General features: G+C 37.9%; 1 protein-coding gene across 11 annotated transcripts; it reads right to left on the bottom strand.

The window, feature by feature from the left end:
* Positions 1-924: 924 nt before the first annotated feature.
* Positions 925-7,275, bottom strand: LOC113310419. 11 transcript variants are annotated; one of them, XM_026559097.1, is made up of 5 exons: positions 5,924-7,275; positions 4,920-5,028; positions 3,544-3,587; positions 3,394-3,470; positions 925-2,855 (listed from the first exon to the last, which is right to left on the bottom strand). In XM_026559097.1, the coding sequence occupies exon 5, from the start codon at positions 1,961-1,963 to the stop codon at positions 1,220-1,222; it is 744 nt and encodes a 247-aa protein (XP_026414882.1). In that variant the 5' UTR covers positions 1,964-2,855; positions 3,394-3,470; positions 3,544-3,587; positions 4,920-5,028; positions 5,924-7,275; the 3' UTR covers positions 925-1,219. The 11 variants fall into 11 exon arrangements, with proteins under 11 accessions (XP_026414882.1, XP_026414879.1, XP_026414885.1 ...); XM_026559103.1 differs by having other exon boundaries at positions 2,658-2,855; positions 3,390-3,470; XM_026559102.1 differs by having other exon boundaries at positions 2,658-2,855.
* Positions 7,276-14,550: the final 7,275 nt, after the last annotated feature.

Below are 14,550 nucleotides of genomic sequence, written 5' to 3'. Positions count from 1 at the left end.
GATTTCTTTGCAAACTAAAGGAAAAGGAGCCTCTGATATTACAGTCCCAATTATCAGCAACATGCTTTTTAAAATTTATAATGACTAAACCAAGTTCTAATAACTCTAAAAGGTTTGCGAATATTAATCTTAACAGGCTTACAATTTAGCAAAATCGGAGTGTGATCAGAACCTACTCTAGACAAGTGACTAACTAAAGCATCAGGATACATGGCAAACCAAACAGGGGAAGTGAGCACTCTATCTATTCTTTCATTAATGTTTTTGTGACCTTCTTTGTTATTGGACCATGTGAAAGGGATTCCTTGAAATCTAAGATCCATTAGCCCAAGACTCTGGATGTTGTCATGAATGAATTTATTAATATGAGTGATGTCTTTCCCACCTTGCTTATCATTAACATGCAACACAAAGTTTTAAGTCACCTATAATGATCCAGGGAGTATTAGGATTTAAATTACAAAAATAGTTAATTTTGTCCCATTGCATTTTCTTTCCTAAATCATTTAAGGACCCATGCATAAAAATCACATTCCAACAGTTATTATGGCAATCATTCAGTTCAAAAAAAACAGATGTCAAAAAATTCAGCAATGCATCTTACAGATATGTTATTGTGCCAAGCTATGAGCATCTCACCAGAAAGGCCTATTCTAGGGACAACTAACCAGCTATGAGACTTAAGATTTCTAGCTAAGATGTTCATATTGTCTTCTGTGGCTTTAGTTTCAGCGAGGAATAAGAAATCAGGGTTATGTTTCCTTAGGATAAATTTTAAGTGGTTTCTAGTAAGGGGTTTTCCTATCCCCTGCACATTCCAAGATATTAACTTCATCTCAAAATTTAGGAAAGACTTTATTTTAATAAAAACTAAAAGATAATACTTCAAACATATATAAAAACTAAACAAGAATAGGGCTAAATTTTGGTTGCAAAGATTAAAAAAGGAGAAGATGTGGAAACTTAAATGGCTAAAGCAGAAATCAAGAGCAAAATTTTTTTTAAAATAGTGATAAAAAGGAACCTGATTTATTGAAAGGTTTTGATTTCCAGCATCTGCAGCAGAAAAAGTATCAGACCCACCAAGACCATATACATTGTCCACACCTTCAATGTCATTCATAATTTTTTCTCTAGATGAAGATTCACCCAACTCCATTCTTCTAGAAGCTCCATCATTCACAACTTCATCAACAAGAACATGAAGAGCTCTATCAATTTATTGGATGTAACCCTCCATTTCCATGGCTTCCAAGATAACATCTTCGGTCATCCTTCTCTTATTGGTTCTTAAGTCAAATCTGTTGATTTCTGACACATAAGTTCCATTTGCTGAGTTATCAACCCCTATATCAACAATAATTTCTTTATTAACCTCTTCGTTCCCTTCATCATTTTGGTTCTTTGAAACCTCAGTATCATTCTCATCCACATTAAGAGCTATGTTGTCTGCTCCAGCTTCATTTACTTCCTCAAAATTATTCTCAGCCTCAATAACTGGTTCTTGATTAGCTTGAGCTCCATCACCATTTTGTATATCCATGTTCTGCTGAATAACTTGCACTAATTCTTCTACTTGTTCTTCAAAAGGGTCAACACCTTGCAAGTTTAGAACTGGCACAGCCATCCAGGCTACATTAGCAATCATCCCACAGTAGTTTTCATTGTGATTGAAAACATAACAACTTCTACATGTTGCTGATGGAAATCCCAGGTAAAAGATAGCTACTTTAATTATTTCTCCATCCTCCAGAGTTATATGCACTTTTCTAACAATAGGCAGATTAACATCCAGTCTAATTTCTGCTTTGACAACACCAGTTGGATCTCTATTAAATATAGTAATTGGTTCTCCAGCTTGAGATGCAATCTGAAAAGGAATGTTGTCTCTATCCAGGTCAGCTCTGAGCCTAAACTCAATAAAGAAGACTTCAAATTGAAAAATAGCTCTATGCACATTCATATGAAACTGCCAAGGTAGTAGAACTAGCAAGTGTCCTCCTACTGAATGGGGTCTTTCCCTTAAGACTCTTTGAAAGATCTCTCTTGAGCGTATTCTGAAGATGAAAACATTCCTCCTTCCAGTTGTAATAATCACCACTTCGTTCTGAGCACCCCATCTTTGCCTGATTGCAAAACTGACAACATTCCTAGTGACTTCACTTTCTCTACAAACATATCCGATTAGAGCATAAGAATCAATAATTCTCCCTTTTCCTTACAGGTTGACATGCTTGTTGTTTCTTCTTGACAAATTTTTGTTTCTCAGAGAGTTATCAGTATCGATATTGAGACTAGTTGAAGAAGAGGCCATTGAATTGATTAACTGACTTGGCAAGATTTCTTTGCAGACAATGTAAACTTTTTGCTTTTCCTGGGTTGAGACACACAAGTGAGCTGTGTAGTTTGTGAAATGAGTTCTTTGGCAAAATCTTTTTGTATGAATGTTGTGAAGATAGTGGGAATGTAAATATATGCATTCCCAGTCAAGTTCAAAACTTGAAATTTGCCAAGTGTAATTCATGCTATTGACTTGTATATTGCGCAAGAGAGAGTAGTTAAAAACTTGGGAAGAAAGCTGAATTTGTAACCTCAGTGGAAGGAATAGAGGATGATTGCTAAAAAGAGTGTAGACCTGGATTACTTGCACGAGTGAATGAAGTAAACTAGGCGCTTATGTATTCATAAACAATTCCAGAGTTTAAAATTGGAGAAGATTCGCTTCCACTGCCAAAACTTGTAGAATTAGAATAATTTGATAGTATATAGAAAGTGGGTCTTCGCCTCGACCACTGCTTCCGCCGAAAAGCCTAATCCTCCCAATCAGGTTTGGGAAAGCAGAGAAGGGATGAAATCTGAAAAAGGAGAATGAAATCACAAGAAATCAAGTTAGATTAGCTCGAGGTAATCATAACAAACATTGATTATAACAACCTATGAAACTAGGGTTTGCAGCTTCAAAAAGAAGACGAAAGATTAAGACAACAGCGTAAAAATAATTGGTAACTAATAATAAAATCAGAAGTGGGGAAGGTCGATGATAACAAGAAAAACATAATCAAATTTGTGCAGGGGAAGAGGTTTGCGAAGAATCAGAGGAGAGAAATTTTTGGTGAGTTGTGAATCGGCATCGCCCGAGTTTTCGTCATGAAATGCAATAGGCTCAAATAAACCATTTTTTTTTTCTTTTTTAAGAGACCCGCTCCACAGCTGGTCATAACATGAAAGTGAAAAACCTAAAAAAATCTAAAGTGTTAACCGCTTCCCCACACTTAATCATTACATTGTCCTCAATGTAATTGAGTCATCCAACGTTAAATTAAGATGGGAAAAATCACAAGCAAACAAATAAAAATAAGAGATAAAAAAAATGGGAATAAAAATAGCACCCACGAAGCAATTGGTAATCGTTCCCTGCTTGGGCGCAACAAGTAATCTCAAACAAAGCGAAGGTGATACACAACAACAACCTGCCAAGCATATAAATATAATCTGAAAAGTAAGGAATCAACCCAACATATCAGGTAAGCTGTAAATACGAACCCGCGAAGACGATAATCAGCCAAGCATATGTGAAAACCCATTCCCTGTTCAAAACAGTCCATAATAATCATGCCATACTCTGTCAGGACAAGTAAATTATTCACATCAACAAATACAGATTGTTCAATGGTGTGTAATCGGAGTGCAGACTCTAAATCTGGTTCAAGTTCAGCTGAAATATTTTCAGTGGACAAACTATCTTCACTAGAAATCGGAGGAAGCAATACGCTAACCATTACAATAGGCATCAAAGCACCACACTCAAAATGATTTAAACATGTGTCTCGTGGTTCAAGTTCATCAAAAGCAATAACCCCTAAATCTGGGTCTAGGTCCGCGGAAATAATTTCCATTGTTAAGTTACCTATATTACTCATCGAAGAATCAAATGCATTGACAATGTCAATTAGCAAAGGGTCATCGGAGTCTACAAAATGGGCTAAACACGTGGAGAGCGGTTCAAAATCAGCAGTCCAAGTTAACTGCCATGTATCAATTGGCTCCACATTCACACATGCATCTCGAGAACTATTAGATGGATCAACGAAAAATGGACCTGCTGCAGCAATAGTTTCATGCATAATGGGATCTTTAGAATCAGCAAAATGCAATAAGTATCTTTAACTTCATGCATAATGGGATCTTTAACTAAGTGACCTTTATAAATCTCACAATTCAAATGGTTAGAATATTTCTCATTGTAAACATCTACTGCCTCTGAGTCGTTAAACTCAACAGTGGCATCCTCTACATACTCAGGTTCTTCTACATCATAATTATCTGAATTTCGAGAATTTTGGGTATCCTCACTTACACTCAGAACTTCTACAAGTTGATCATTATCAGTTTCTTCCTCAGAAGAATAATCATTATACTATGAAGTACAATTAGATAGGGAATGAGACTGGTTTGGGAACCAACTTTGTTCCTCCTCCAACTGTCTAGCCATTTGACCTACTTGATATTCAATGTTCTCTAAAGCTTTTTGAGTGGTCTGTTGAAGTTGAGAAGTTTTTCGACTAATTTTTAATGTATACAACCTTAAGCTATCTTCCAAGCTCAAATTTCTATAGTCTAAAACCTCATTGTGCTGCCAATTCAAAGATTGTTCACATACCTCATGCAAATAATTATCCCCATGGTATTGGGTTTGGTACATATGTGAATGATCAAAGAATTCTGTGGAACACGAGTTACTATAAACCTGGTTATTATTTTCATATGACCTCTGGTTTTCTAGCATCTCTAACCGTCTTTCCAAACTAGCTATATTCTGGTTGAGAATCTCAGCATGCGACAAATCATCCCGATGGTAACTTTGGTACTCATGTGGATAATCATCAATTTCGCAGTAATGCTGATAAGGATTTCCATACCTGAGACGATTTTGTTCCCGAATCTCCAGATATTGTGGTCCATACATGTATTCTCCGAGAGGCCTGGACTCATTCTCTTGGTAAAACGTCAACGCCGCAACAAGAGTACCTGCAAAGAAAATTCTAAAAGAAATATGAAAAGGAACTAAAAAGAAAATAAAAACGAAAATACACTATGTACAGAAACTATGACTAGAAAATTGAACATATCAATAAGAGTGTTTCGCAACCACTCCCCGGCAGCGGCGCCAAAAACTTGATGTGTCGGAAGACCGACTTTGTTTTACCGCAAGTGCACGGTGTCGAAAATGTAGACAACATCAAATGTGGTTCGTTCCCACGAGGAGTGTTTCTAAATTACTTCTAACTAATACAATCAACTTCCTAATCAATATCAATTCAATAGGAGATTTTCTGAAATGTATACTAAGAAACAAGCAAATAAATCGGATGCAAATAAAATTATTAAAGTGATGAGCAAGATGAGAAAAGGTTAAGGATCCGGGAATCCTTTATAGGCTAGGTTTACTTGTGATTTATCACGGGAGTCTCTATTTTACTCATGTAAAACGGCAACGCCTGGCTACTTAAACATGGAAGATATGTCATTAAGATTTATTGATAATCGACTAAGGATTGTTTGATCTCGACCTAAAAGTAGACATCCTAAACACTATGTATAAATGGCATACAAAGTTGAAGAATGTTCATTAATCTATAACAAATCAGGTCTCAATGGGGTTGTCTATATAGCTTACCTATGTAGTATACTTGGCATAAAACATGAAAAGATCAATAAAAACAATCACCTAATAAGAGATACTCAAACATAAAATAAAGCTTTTGATTTAAAGAAACTCTTGTTCATAAACACAAATAATCTAGTCTATAAGTTCATCCTTTCACCCTAACAATGATTTAGCAAGTCATGCCTTTCTCAAAAACCATAGAAAGTGATATCGAAAATAATAAGCTAAGCATGGTGAAGGAAAGAAAATGTAAACCTCGTTTCTTCCCTGTATGCGGCCTCCCCTTGAATCTTTCTCTCATGCATATTTATAGGTGTCGTGCAGTCTTCCAGCTGGACCATCCAAGCATTGCCCAAGCCCAATCCAGTCACAAACAGGCCGTATACCAAACCCATTCAGTTCAAATACCATTTCCAACTCCAGGCCATTACCATGTCTGCATACAACTAATACAATCAATTTCCATTCACTGAGCTTCTAAATTTAGGCACTCACTTCCATCGACCACAACGCTTCTAACAGTTCAACCAAGCACCTTCTTCGCAGCATAATCAAATCAGTCAACACTCGGACCCCAACTTCACTTTCTATCTTCACACCAGCACCAGCTTCTTATTTTCTGTCTAATCATCACAACTGACTGCAATAATGCCATTGAGTTCAGAGCTGTACAACAATAGCAACAACACTAGTGTTTGTAGGGAACACTAGAATCATCACCACTTTGCAGAGAGCTGCTGCTGTTCAGTTCAACTTCCAACCATTGCAGACTTCAAGTCATCACCAGCAACATTAGCTTTGTACCTCAAACAATCACACCCAACAACATCATCAGACAAACCCCTTTCTCCATCTTGTTTCAGCTCAAAATCTTCTTCCATTGTTTGATTTATTGAGACAATTTCTCAAACACATCATGTTCACTTGTCTGGTACCAATCCAGCTAACATCGGACCACCTCAAGACCCATCTTCAGATCACGGAAAAACGCCTCCATTTGGACTCACACTTCACTGCTCAAACTACACCAATACCCCCTACTTTAATAGCCACCATTCACAACTTTCCCAGATCAATTGAATCACCACCAGCAAAACACCAACTCCATTTGTTGTTGTTGTTGACATTTCCTACCTTAATTATCTCAAGAACAATGAATTCCAGTTTGCACCAGAAATCTCCAAATCAATTGTTTATTGTTGTTGCCGCTGTTGACTGAATTCGAAAACAATAATCTAATATGGCAGCCAACACCAATCTCGGACGACTAAGAAAACCCCCAAATCTTCAATGGATGAAACCCATTTCTTCTTTGTTGCTGTGCATTTTTTCTTCATTGAGAACTTTGAGTTAAGCCCAATTTCAGCTTAGGTCAACACCCCCAAATTCCATTAAAAACAGTGAGATCAAATCCCTAATTGCTTGTAGTAGTCATTCCATTACCACCAAACCCATCTAAATGATTTGAAACATCTATCAGCTTAGCCCACATCTCGATCTCGCACCATATTTCTCATTTTACTTCATCTGTGAATGAACCGTGAAATGGACAGCAGCTCCATCATTAAACTTCTTCACTTGTATCCGACGATGAGACCCAGAACTGATGTCGCCATCAAATTCCAATCCCATTCATTTGTACTGACTCTAGATATTTATATTAATATCTAAACTACCCTACTGATTAATTTTGGGTAATGATTAGTTAGTGTTAATATTAGTTAGTGTAATGATTAGTGAAATGATTAAGTTAAAAATAATTAGTGAGATTAAAAAATCAGATGGGTTTTCTAAAAAAGAAATAGAATTATTGAGTAAAGTTAGAGAAGATGAAGAAAAAAAACATGGAAAAAAAATTGAGTTCACTAAGCTTGAGTATTCAAGTGATGATTCAATTGATGGCTCATCTGAATCATGTAACCGAACAAAATCGGAGGAAGAGTATTTGGGTACCCAGGTATGCTTCAAACTTAGATAATGTTGGTTGAATTGCTCCAAATTTTCAAAAAAAAATGTAAATTTTTGAAGTAGATTTGGCCTTGTTCGGTTACCTTATGTGAAGAACATGTAACCGAACACATCTGAAAGTGTAGTTCGGTTACTTTTTCCAAACACGCAGGTTACCGAACTCGCTCGTTAATGGAGGTTTTTAATCGTTCGGTTAACAGACATGTTACCGAACTTTTTTTTATAGGATTTACAGAGTAATGTTCGGTTTGCCCGCAATATTACCGAACTTTAGGGTCTAGAAATTCGGTTGGTTCGCAAACAATATCTAACCGAACTTTACGTGAACATAAGATTTTACCAAGTGTACATAGTTCGGTTGGTTCGCAAACTTCATACCAACCAACTATCTAACCGAACTTTACGTAAAAAAAAATTTATACCAAGTGTAAGAAGTTCGGTTGGTTCGCAAACTTTTACCCAACAACATATCTAACCGAACTCAATATCAGAGTAAAGTTCGGTTAAAGTAAAAACTTAACAATTTTTGCGATCCAACCGAACTGAACTTGCAAATGCCTGTATAGAATTAGCCCATAGTTCGGTTACAAAGAAAACTTAACATTTTTGCGAACGAATCGAACTTTTGGACTTTTCATTATTTTCGTAAACTAAAGTTCGGTGATATCCTTATTTTTCGAAGGAACCGAACTTATGGACTTGTGTTGTTCTAATACAAGGAGTTAAAGTATTTTTTGCGAATCAACCGAACTGTGAGTTCGGTTAAGAAAAAATTATTTCGTGATAACCGAACTTTTTGCAACGAAACCGAACGTTTTGCGACGTAACCGAACTAAAAGTTCGGCTGAGACTTGTTTTTTGCGACGTAACCGAACCTTTCTCTGAAAAAAAACCTCCATTAAACCTCTCTGCAACTTCCATTTTCAACTCATTTTGATGATTACTTTTCATTTTTCAACCAAAAACAAATTACAAGTAATGGGTTTGTGAGAATATCTTTGTTAATGATTTAAATTAAGCTATATATAGAGAGGTGGTGGTGGTTGGTGGTGGTGGTAATCGGAGGTGGTGGTGGTAATCGGTGGTTGGTGGTGGTGATAATCGGAGATGGTGGTGGTGGTAATCGGCGGTGGTGAGCGATGGTGGTGGGAGGAGGTGGTTGGTGGTGGTCATAATCGGAGGAGGTGGTGGTGGTAATCGGCGATGGTGGGCGGTGGTGGTGGGAGGAGGTGGTGGTTATATATATATATATATATATATATAGGTGGTTATTAGGTTGATTTTAAATTAAATTAGGTTAAGGGTAGGTTAGTCATTTCAACGCTTTAGGACACCCCTTATAACTATAGGGAAGGTGGCCTAATAAAACCATGGTCCCCTCAAAAAAACCATGGTCCCTAAAAAATCGTTTTAGAGAATATACACGTCCCACTTCCCTTCGTCACTAATGGGACGGGTTCGATTGCATCACATACATGAGATGGCCTGAGCCTTGAGTGGTGCTGATATAGGAATACCAGGCCAGCCACATTCAAGGTTCTTATGCAGTGAGCAGCAACATTGGTCCTTGTAGTCGCAAACGCCAATTAAGCCATTTATCTTCCAAGTGATCGAACTCCTTGTAATTCCTAGAAATGACTTAAACCAACGTTATTATCGAAATATAGAGTCCTAGCTAATGTAAATATGGGAGTAGAACATCGCACTTTCGTGCTTATCAATTGCCTTTGCCTCGTAGGTAAGTATGAACGGACATTCTCATGTTGCCGATCTTCGTGTGGTCTTGTACGCCCATATACTGTTGTGCAACTGCTCACACCGTCGGCTTTTATGTTCAACCAACGTTTTCTTGAGGGTAAGAGCGATGGTCTTGTTGGTGGCTTCGGCTTGTCCATTACTCTGGGGGTATATTGAAGTAGATTTGTTTTCCTGATCTTGAAGGTATCAAAGAGCATGTCAATGTTTTTTCCTTATAGTTGCTTTCCGTTGTCGGAGACAATTTCTGCGGGTATGCTGAATCTTCATATGAAATTTTGAAAAAAATGAATGTGAACCTCGCCAGAGCTTTAGCTTCTACCCATTTTCTGAAGTAGTCAGTGGCTACTATTAAGAATTTCCTTTTTCCTGTTCCCTCGATTAATGGTTCGACGATATCAACTCCCAATTTGCAAATGGCCAAGGGCTTCCAACTGAATTTAACTCTGTCCCTGGTGCATGGATTCTCTTGGCAAAACGTTGACATTCTTCGCATCTCCTGGCCATCTTTGCAGCGTCATGTATCATTTGTGGCCAGTAGTAACCTTACATTTTGGTTTTGTCTGCTAATGACCTTATTCCACTATGGTTTCCAGCATCTCCGCAGTGAATGTTCTTCAAGATACAATGGCCTTCTTCTCTGGACAAGCAGCGCAGTAGTGGCCAGAGGAATGATTTCTTGTACAAGATTTCCTCACGAAATTGGTATCTCCCTGCTTTTGATTGTATTTTACTTGCTAGCTTGATGTCTGCGGGAAGTACTCCTTCTTTGACGAACATATGAATTTCGGTTCTCCAGTCTTCTTCGTTACTGAAATCTTCATCTTCGTTGGCTCTCGTTAAAATATCATCTTCGGTGATTACTTCTTCTATATCCTCTCTTACATCATCTTCGTGATCTACCGTAGTGAGGACTTGCTGCCGTTGGATCGAGGGTTGGTACATTCTCCCTATCTTGATGGTCGTAATCTTCTCGTCCCTTATCATTGATGATATATAAGCTAAAGTATCGGCATGCATGTTGTCCTTACTGCATAAATGCATGAATGTGATGTTTGGTATTTGAGACTCCCAGAGCCATATATGCTGACAGAGTTTCATCATATGTGTTATATTCCAGCTCTATCTGTTAGATGACCAAATGTGAATCGCTTGTTACGCGGACGTCAGTTATCCCCAGATCCAATATTAAATGGAGTGCATGCACGACAGCCTCATATTCCACTACGTTGTTGGTGTGCTCTTCGAATTCCAGCCTTAATGCGTGTACCATTTTGTCGCCTGTAGGGGTTGTGATGACAATCCCGATTCCTGCGCCTTCCTTGTTTCTTGATCCGTCGACGAAGACTTCCTATCTTCGTTGATTAGTTGGTTCGAGCATGTCCGCGGGATCCTCTTAATCTTCCTTCGTTTCGACTCTTTATCGTTATCCAAGGGCAAATCTACTAAGAAATCCGCCAAGACCTGCGATTTTTGGGCCGTTTGGATTTCATGTATGATGTTAAACTGTTCTAACAGTGCGTTCCATTTGGCTATTCTGCCAACCTCCTGCATTCTTGAGAAGAGATTCTAATGGTGCTTTGCTTGGGACGCGAACACAGTGGGTCAGAAAGTAGGTTCTCGGCTTCTGCGTTGCAAATACTAGTGTCAAGATGAGTTGTTCGATCTTCCCGTAATTTGGCTCCACTGTATTGAGGGTTTTACTGACATAGTACACCGATTGTTCTATCTTCTTGTTCGTTCTGACTAATACAACGCTTATTGCATCTTCGGTCGAAGCTATGTATAATGCCAATACTTCGTCAGGTTCGGGTTTATGGAGGATCAGGATCTCTGCCAAGTATTGTTTGATCTTTTGAAGAAAAAAAAAATTGGTAAGTCCAAAATGTAAAAGGAAATCAACACGAAAGCTTCTTCACATTCAGTAGTCCACGCGAACTTGTTCTTCTTCTTCACGAATTCTAAAGAAGTGTTTGCATTTATCTGATGATCTGGCAACGAATCTCCCTAGGCCTGTTATGAATCCATTGACCTTTTGTACCTCTGATAAGTGCATAATTCATATAATTTTAGTGTCCATTCCATACTTGTTCTAGCTATTATTCTTGCATATTTTCGTATTATTACTCTTGTTTTCTCTTGTTTGCCTCTAATAGGTGAATCATCCACAAAGGAGTTATAAAGTTCTGAAAAGAGCTAGGAAGAGAAGTATTCCAAGTGTCCAAGTGCCAAAATCCAAGAGAAGTGGAAGAAGTGTGACGAAAAGGAGCAAAGCGCTCAAAATCAAGAGAAGGGACAAAGACCGATCTTAACTCATTCAAATTAAGGATTTCTCATCATCATCTTGAAGAGAATTGAAAGATAAAAATAATTCAAAAAGAATGAGGTCATTCCGAGTTCGGATGAAGAAGTTGTGGCCAAAGTAGTTTTTATCGAATACCGAAGACAGTGCAGTCCGCGAACTAGGTTCGTAGACCGGGTTCGCAAACTTAATTCCGAAAATTTCTGCTGGATTTTGAAGTTTGCGGACTGGGTTCGCGAACTTAGGTAGTAGGGAACGTGTATTTACACTTTGGAAGGCCTAAGGGCACGTTTGGAGTCGTTAGGTCATATTTTTGGGTCAGGTTCCTAAACCAAACTAAATACGTGAAGGCCAAGCAATGTAAACCTATAAAAAGGTATTAGGTTATGTTTAGGTCACGAAATTGTAAGTCTTGGAGAGGAGAAACATCAAATCTAGGGTTTCGGAGCGATTCTCAATCGTCACGTTATCTCTTAACCTTTCTATCATGTATATCATGGATGTTTCAACATCCATGAGTAGCTAAACACCTATTGATTGAGATGAATTCTAAGTTGTAAACAAGATTTGAGTCATTATATTAATTTACTTTGAAGTTCTTCATATGATTATCGTTTGTTTATACTAATTAGTATTTATGATTGATTGATAGATTGTTTAGGTGGCCAACTAAATTGATTTGTTGATTCAATCTATTGCTAGTATTGAGTTAGGAGATAAGTAATTGTCGAATAACTTGTACACAAGTAGAGAACACAAAACCTTGCAGAGGGATTCTGTGGAGCGATTGTGTGTATAAACAACACTAAAAAGTGGACCTTGATCTAAGAGTCTAACTAGTAGGATCGACCTATAAATTCACAAAAGATAAAGCATTCAACTGGATTACACCTTGAGTGATCTACTACTTGGTGGTTCGTTGAATAGAATCTGGTAGGCGATAACTTTGGTATCCATTGATATAAGGAATTTAGGGGATAGTACTGATCTAGCTATTATTCTACGGTTGGTGATAATCTATGATTAACGACAAGTAGGAAACTATAATAACTCATTGACGGTTTATATACGAAGAAGGATTCCTCGATCATATCTCTCTCTATTGATTACAATACAACTTTATTTGCTTTGATATTTACTTTGTTCGAAATCTAAAATAAAACCCCCCCTTTTGTAACACTTTGACAACTAAGACTCACTGCTCTTCGTGGGAACGATCCTTACTTCCATTATATTACCAGTTAATTGTGTGGAAATAAGATTATTAATTTGATTACACTTAAGACACGCATCAAATTTTGGCGTCGTTGCTGGGAGCAGTCGGTAGCTTTAGTTGTTATTTTTATTAGTTTTGTTTTTGTCTTTAGTTATTTCTTTTTAGTTTTTAATTTTTGTTTTCTAAGTTTTTGTTTCAGGTACTATATCTTTGGTGAATGCTTAAAGAGGGCAGACCGAGTCCAATACATCTTCGATCCGACACTCAACTAAAAGACTTCATTCGAGCGGTTAACACTCCGCTTCCTCCTTCTTCATCAAGTGAGTTCGCAGATTCGGACATAGACACAGAAGCAATGGGTGATCGTACACTCAAGGACCTAGCTTCTCACAAGCTAGACACACAACAATGGTGTATCCAAACTAACTCAACCTTCGAGATCAAGTCGGAGTTGATTAGAGAGTTACCAAAGTTTCATGGTATGGTGAATGAAGATCCAAACAAACATCTTATGGACTTTTATACCATAGTCATGGCCATGCTTCCACCGGAGACTAATGAGGATGGAGCAATATTGAAAGCTTTTCCGTTCTCTTTGGCGGGAAATGCTAAGGAATGGTTATATTATTTTCCTTCCGGAAGTGTCACAACAAGGAATGGATTGAAGAAAATTTTCCTCGAGAGATATTTTCCCCGCATCAAAAGCTACTCAACTTCGCAAGGAAATTTGTGGGATAAAGTAAAATGTGGGAGAGTCATTGTATAAATGTTGGGACCGATACAAGAGATTGGTGGCAAGCTGTCCACACCATCAATTCGGTGATGTTATGATACTCCAATACTTCTATGAAGGTCTTCAACCAAGTGATAGATCTCTTCTTGACGCCGCGGGTGGTGGTGCACTAGTGAACAAGACAGTGGCCCAAGCTACCGAGTTGATTGAAAGTATGGCCGCGAAATCGCAACAATTCTACACAAGAGATGAACCAATGGTTAGGCGAGTGCATGAAGTTAGTGATTCATCATCATACCTTGAACAAAGGATGGGCAGCATGGAAAGGGTATGCAACGAATGGCTGCAGTAATTAGTCCGGATGCTGAAACCAAACAAGTAAATGCTTTATATCCAAATCAAAACCCAAGGTACGATCCATACTCAAATACTTATAATCCCGGTTGGAAGGATCATTCCAACTTTATCTATGCAAATAAGGAAGCGGCGGTACCCAATCCATATGAGCAACAAGGTGGTTTCCAACAACCACGCTTTCAACAACAATTCCAACCTCAAGTGAAGGAACAAGGATCTTAGATTGATGATAAGATTAATGTCATGATTCAAGGTATTACGTCATTGTTTCAACAAAACCAACAAAAGTCCGATACGGCAATCAAGGTTTTGGAACAAAAGACAGGTTCCGCAATCAAGGATTTACAAACTCAAATGGGACTATTGGCGACCGATATTAATTTAATGAAAGCTCAAGCATCCACAAAGCTTGCTTCACAACCATATGTGAATCCAAGAGAGCACGTTAATGCAGTAACTCTAAGAAGTGGGAGACAAACTGAGGAGTCAAATCAACAAAAAGAGGTTAGTAACGACATCGAAAAGGAAGTAGAGGAGGAAACTCTTCCAAA

The sequence above is a fragment of the Papaver somniferum genome, chromosome 9, assembly GCF_003573695.1.
Source record: "Papaver somniferum cultivar HN1 chromosome 9, ASM357369v1, whole genome shotgun sequence".
Lineage (NCBI taxonomy): Eukaryota > Viridiplantae > Streptophyta > Magnoliopsida > Ranunculales > Papaveraceae > Papaver > Papaver somniferum.
This window is presented reverse-complemented; position numbering and strand designations above follow the sequence as displayed.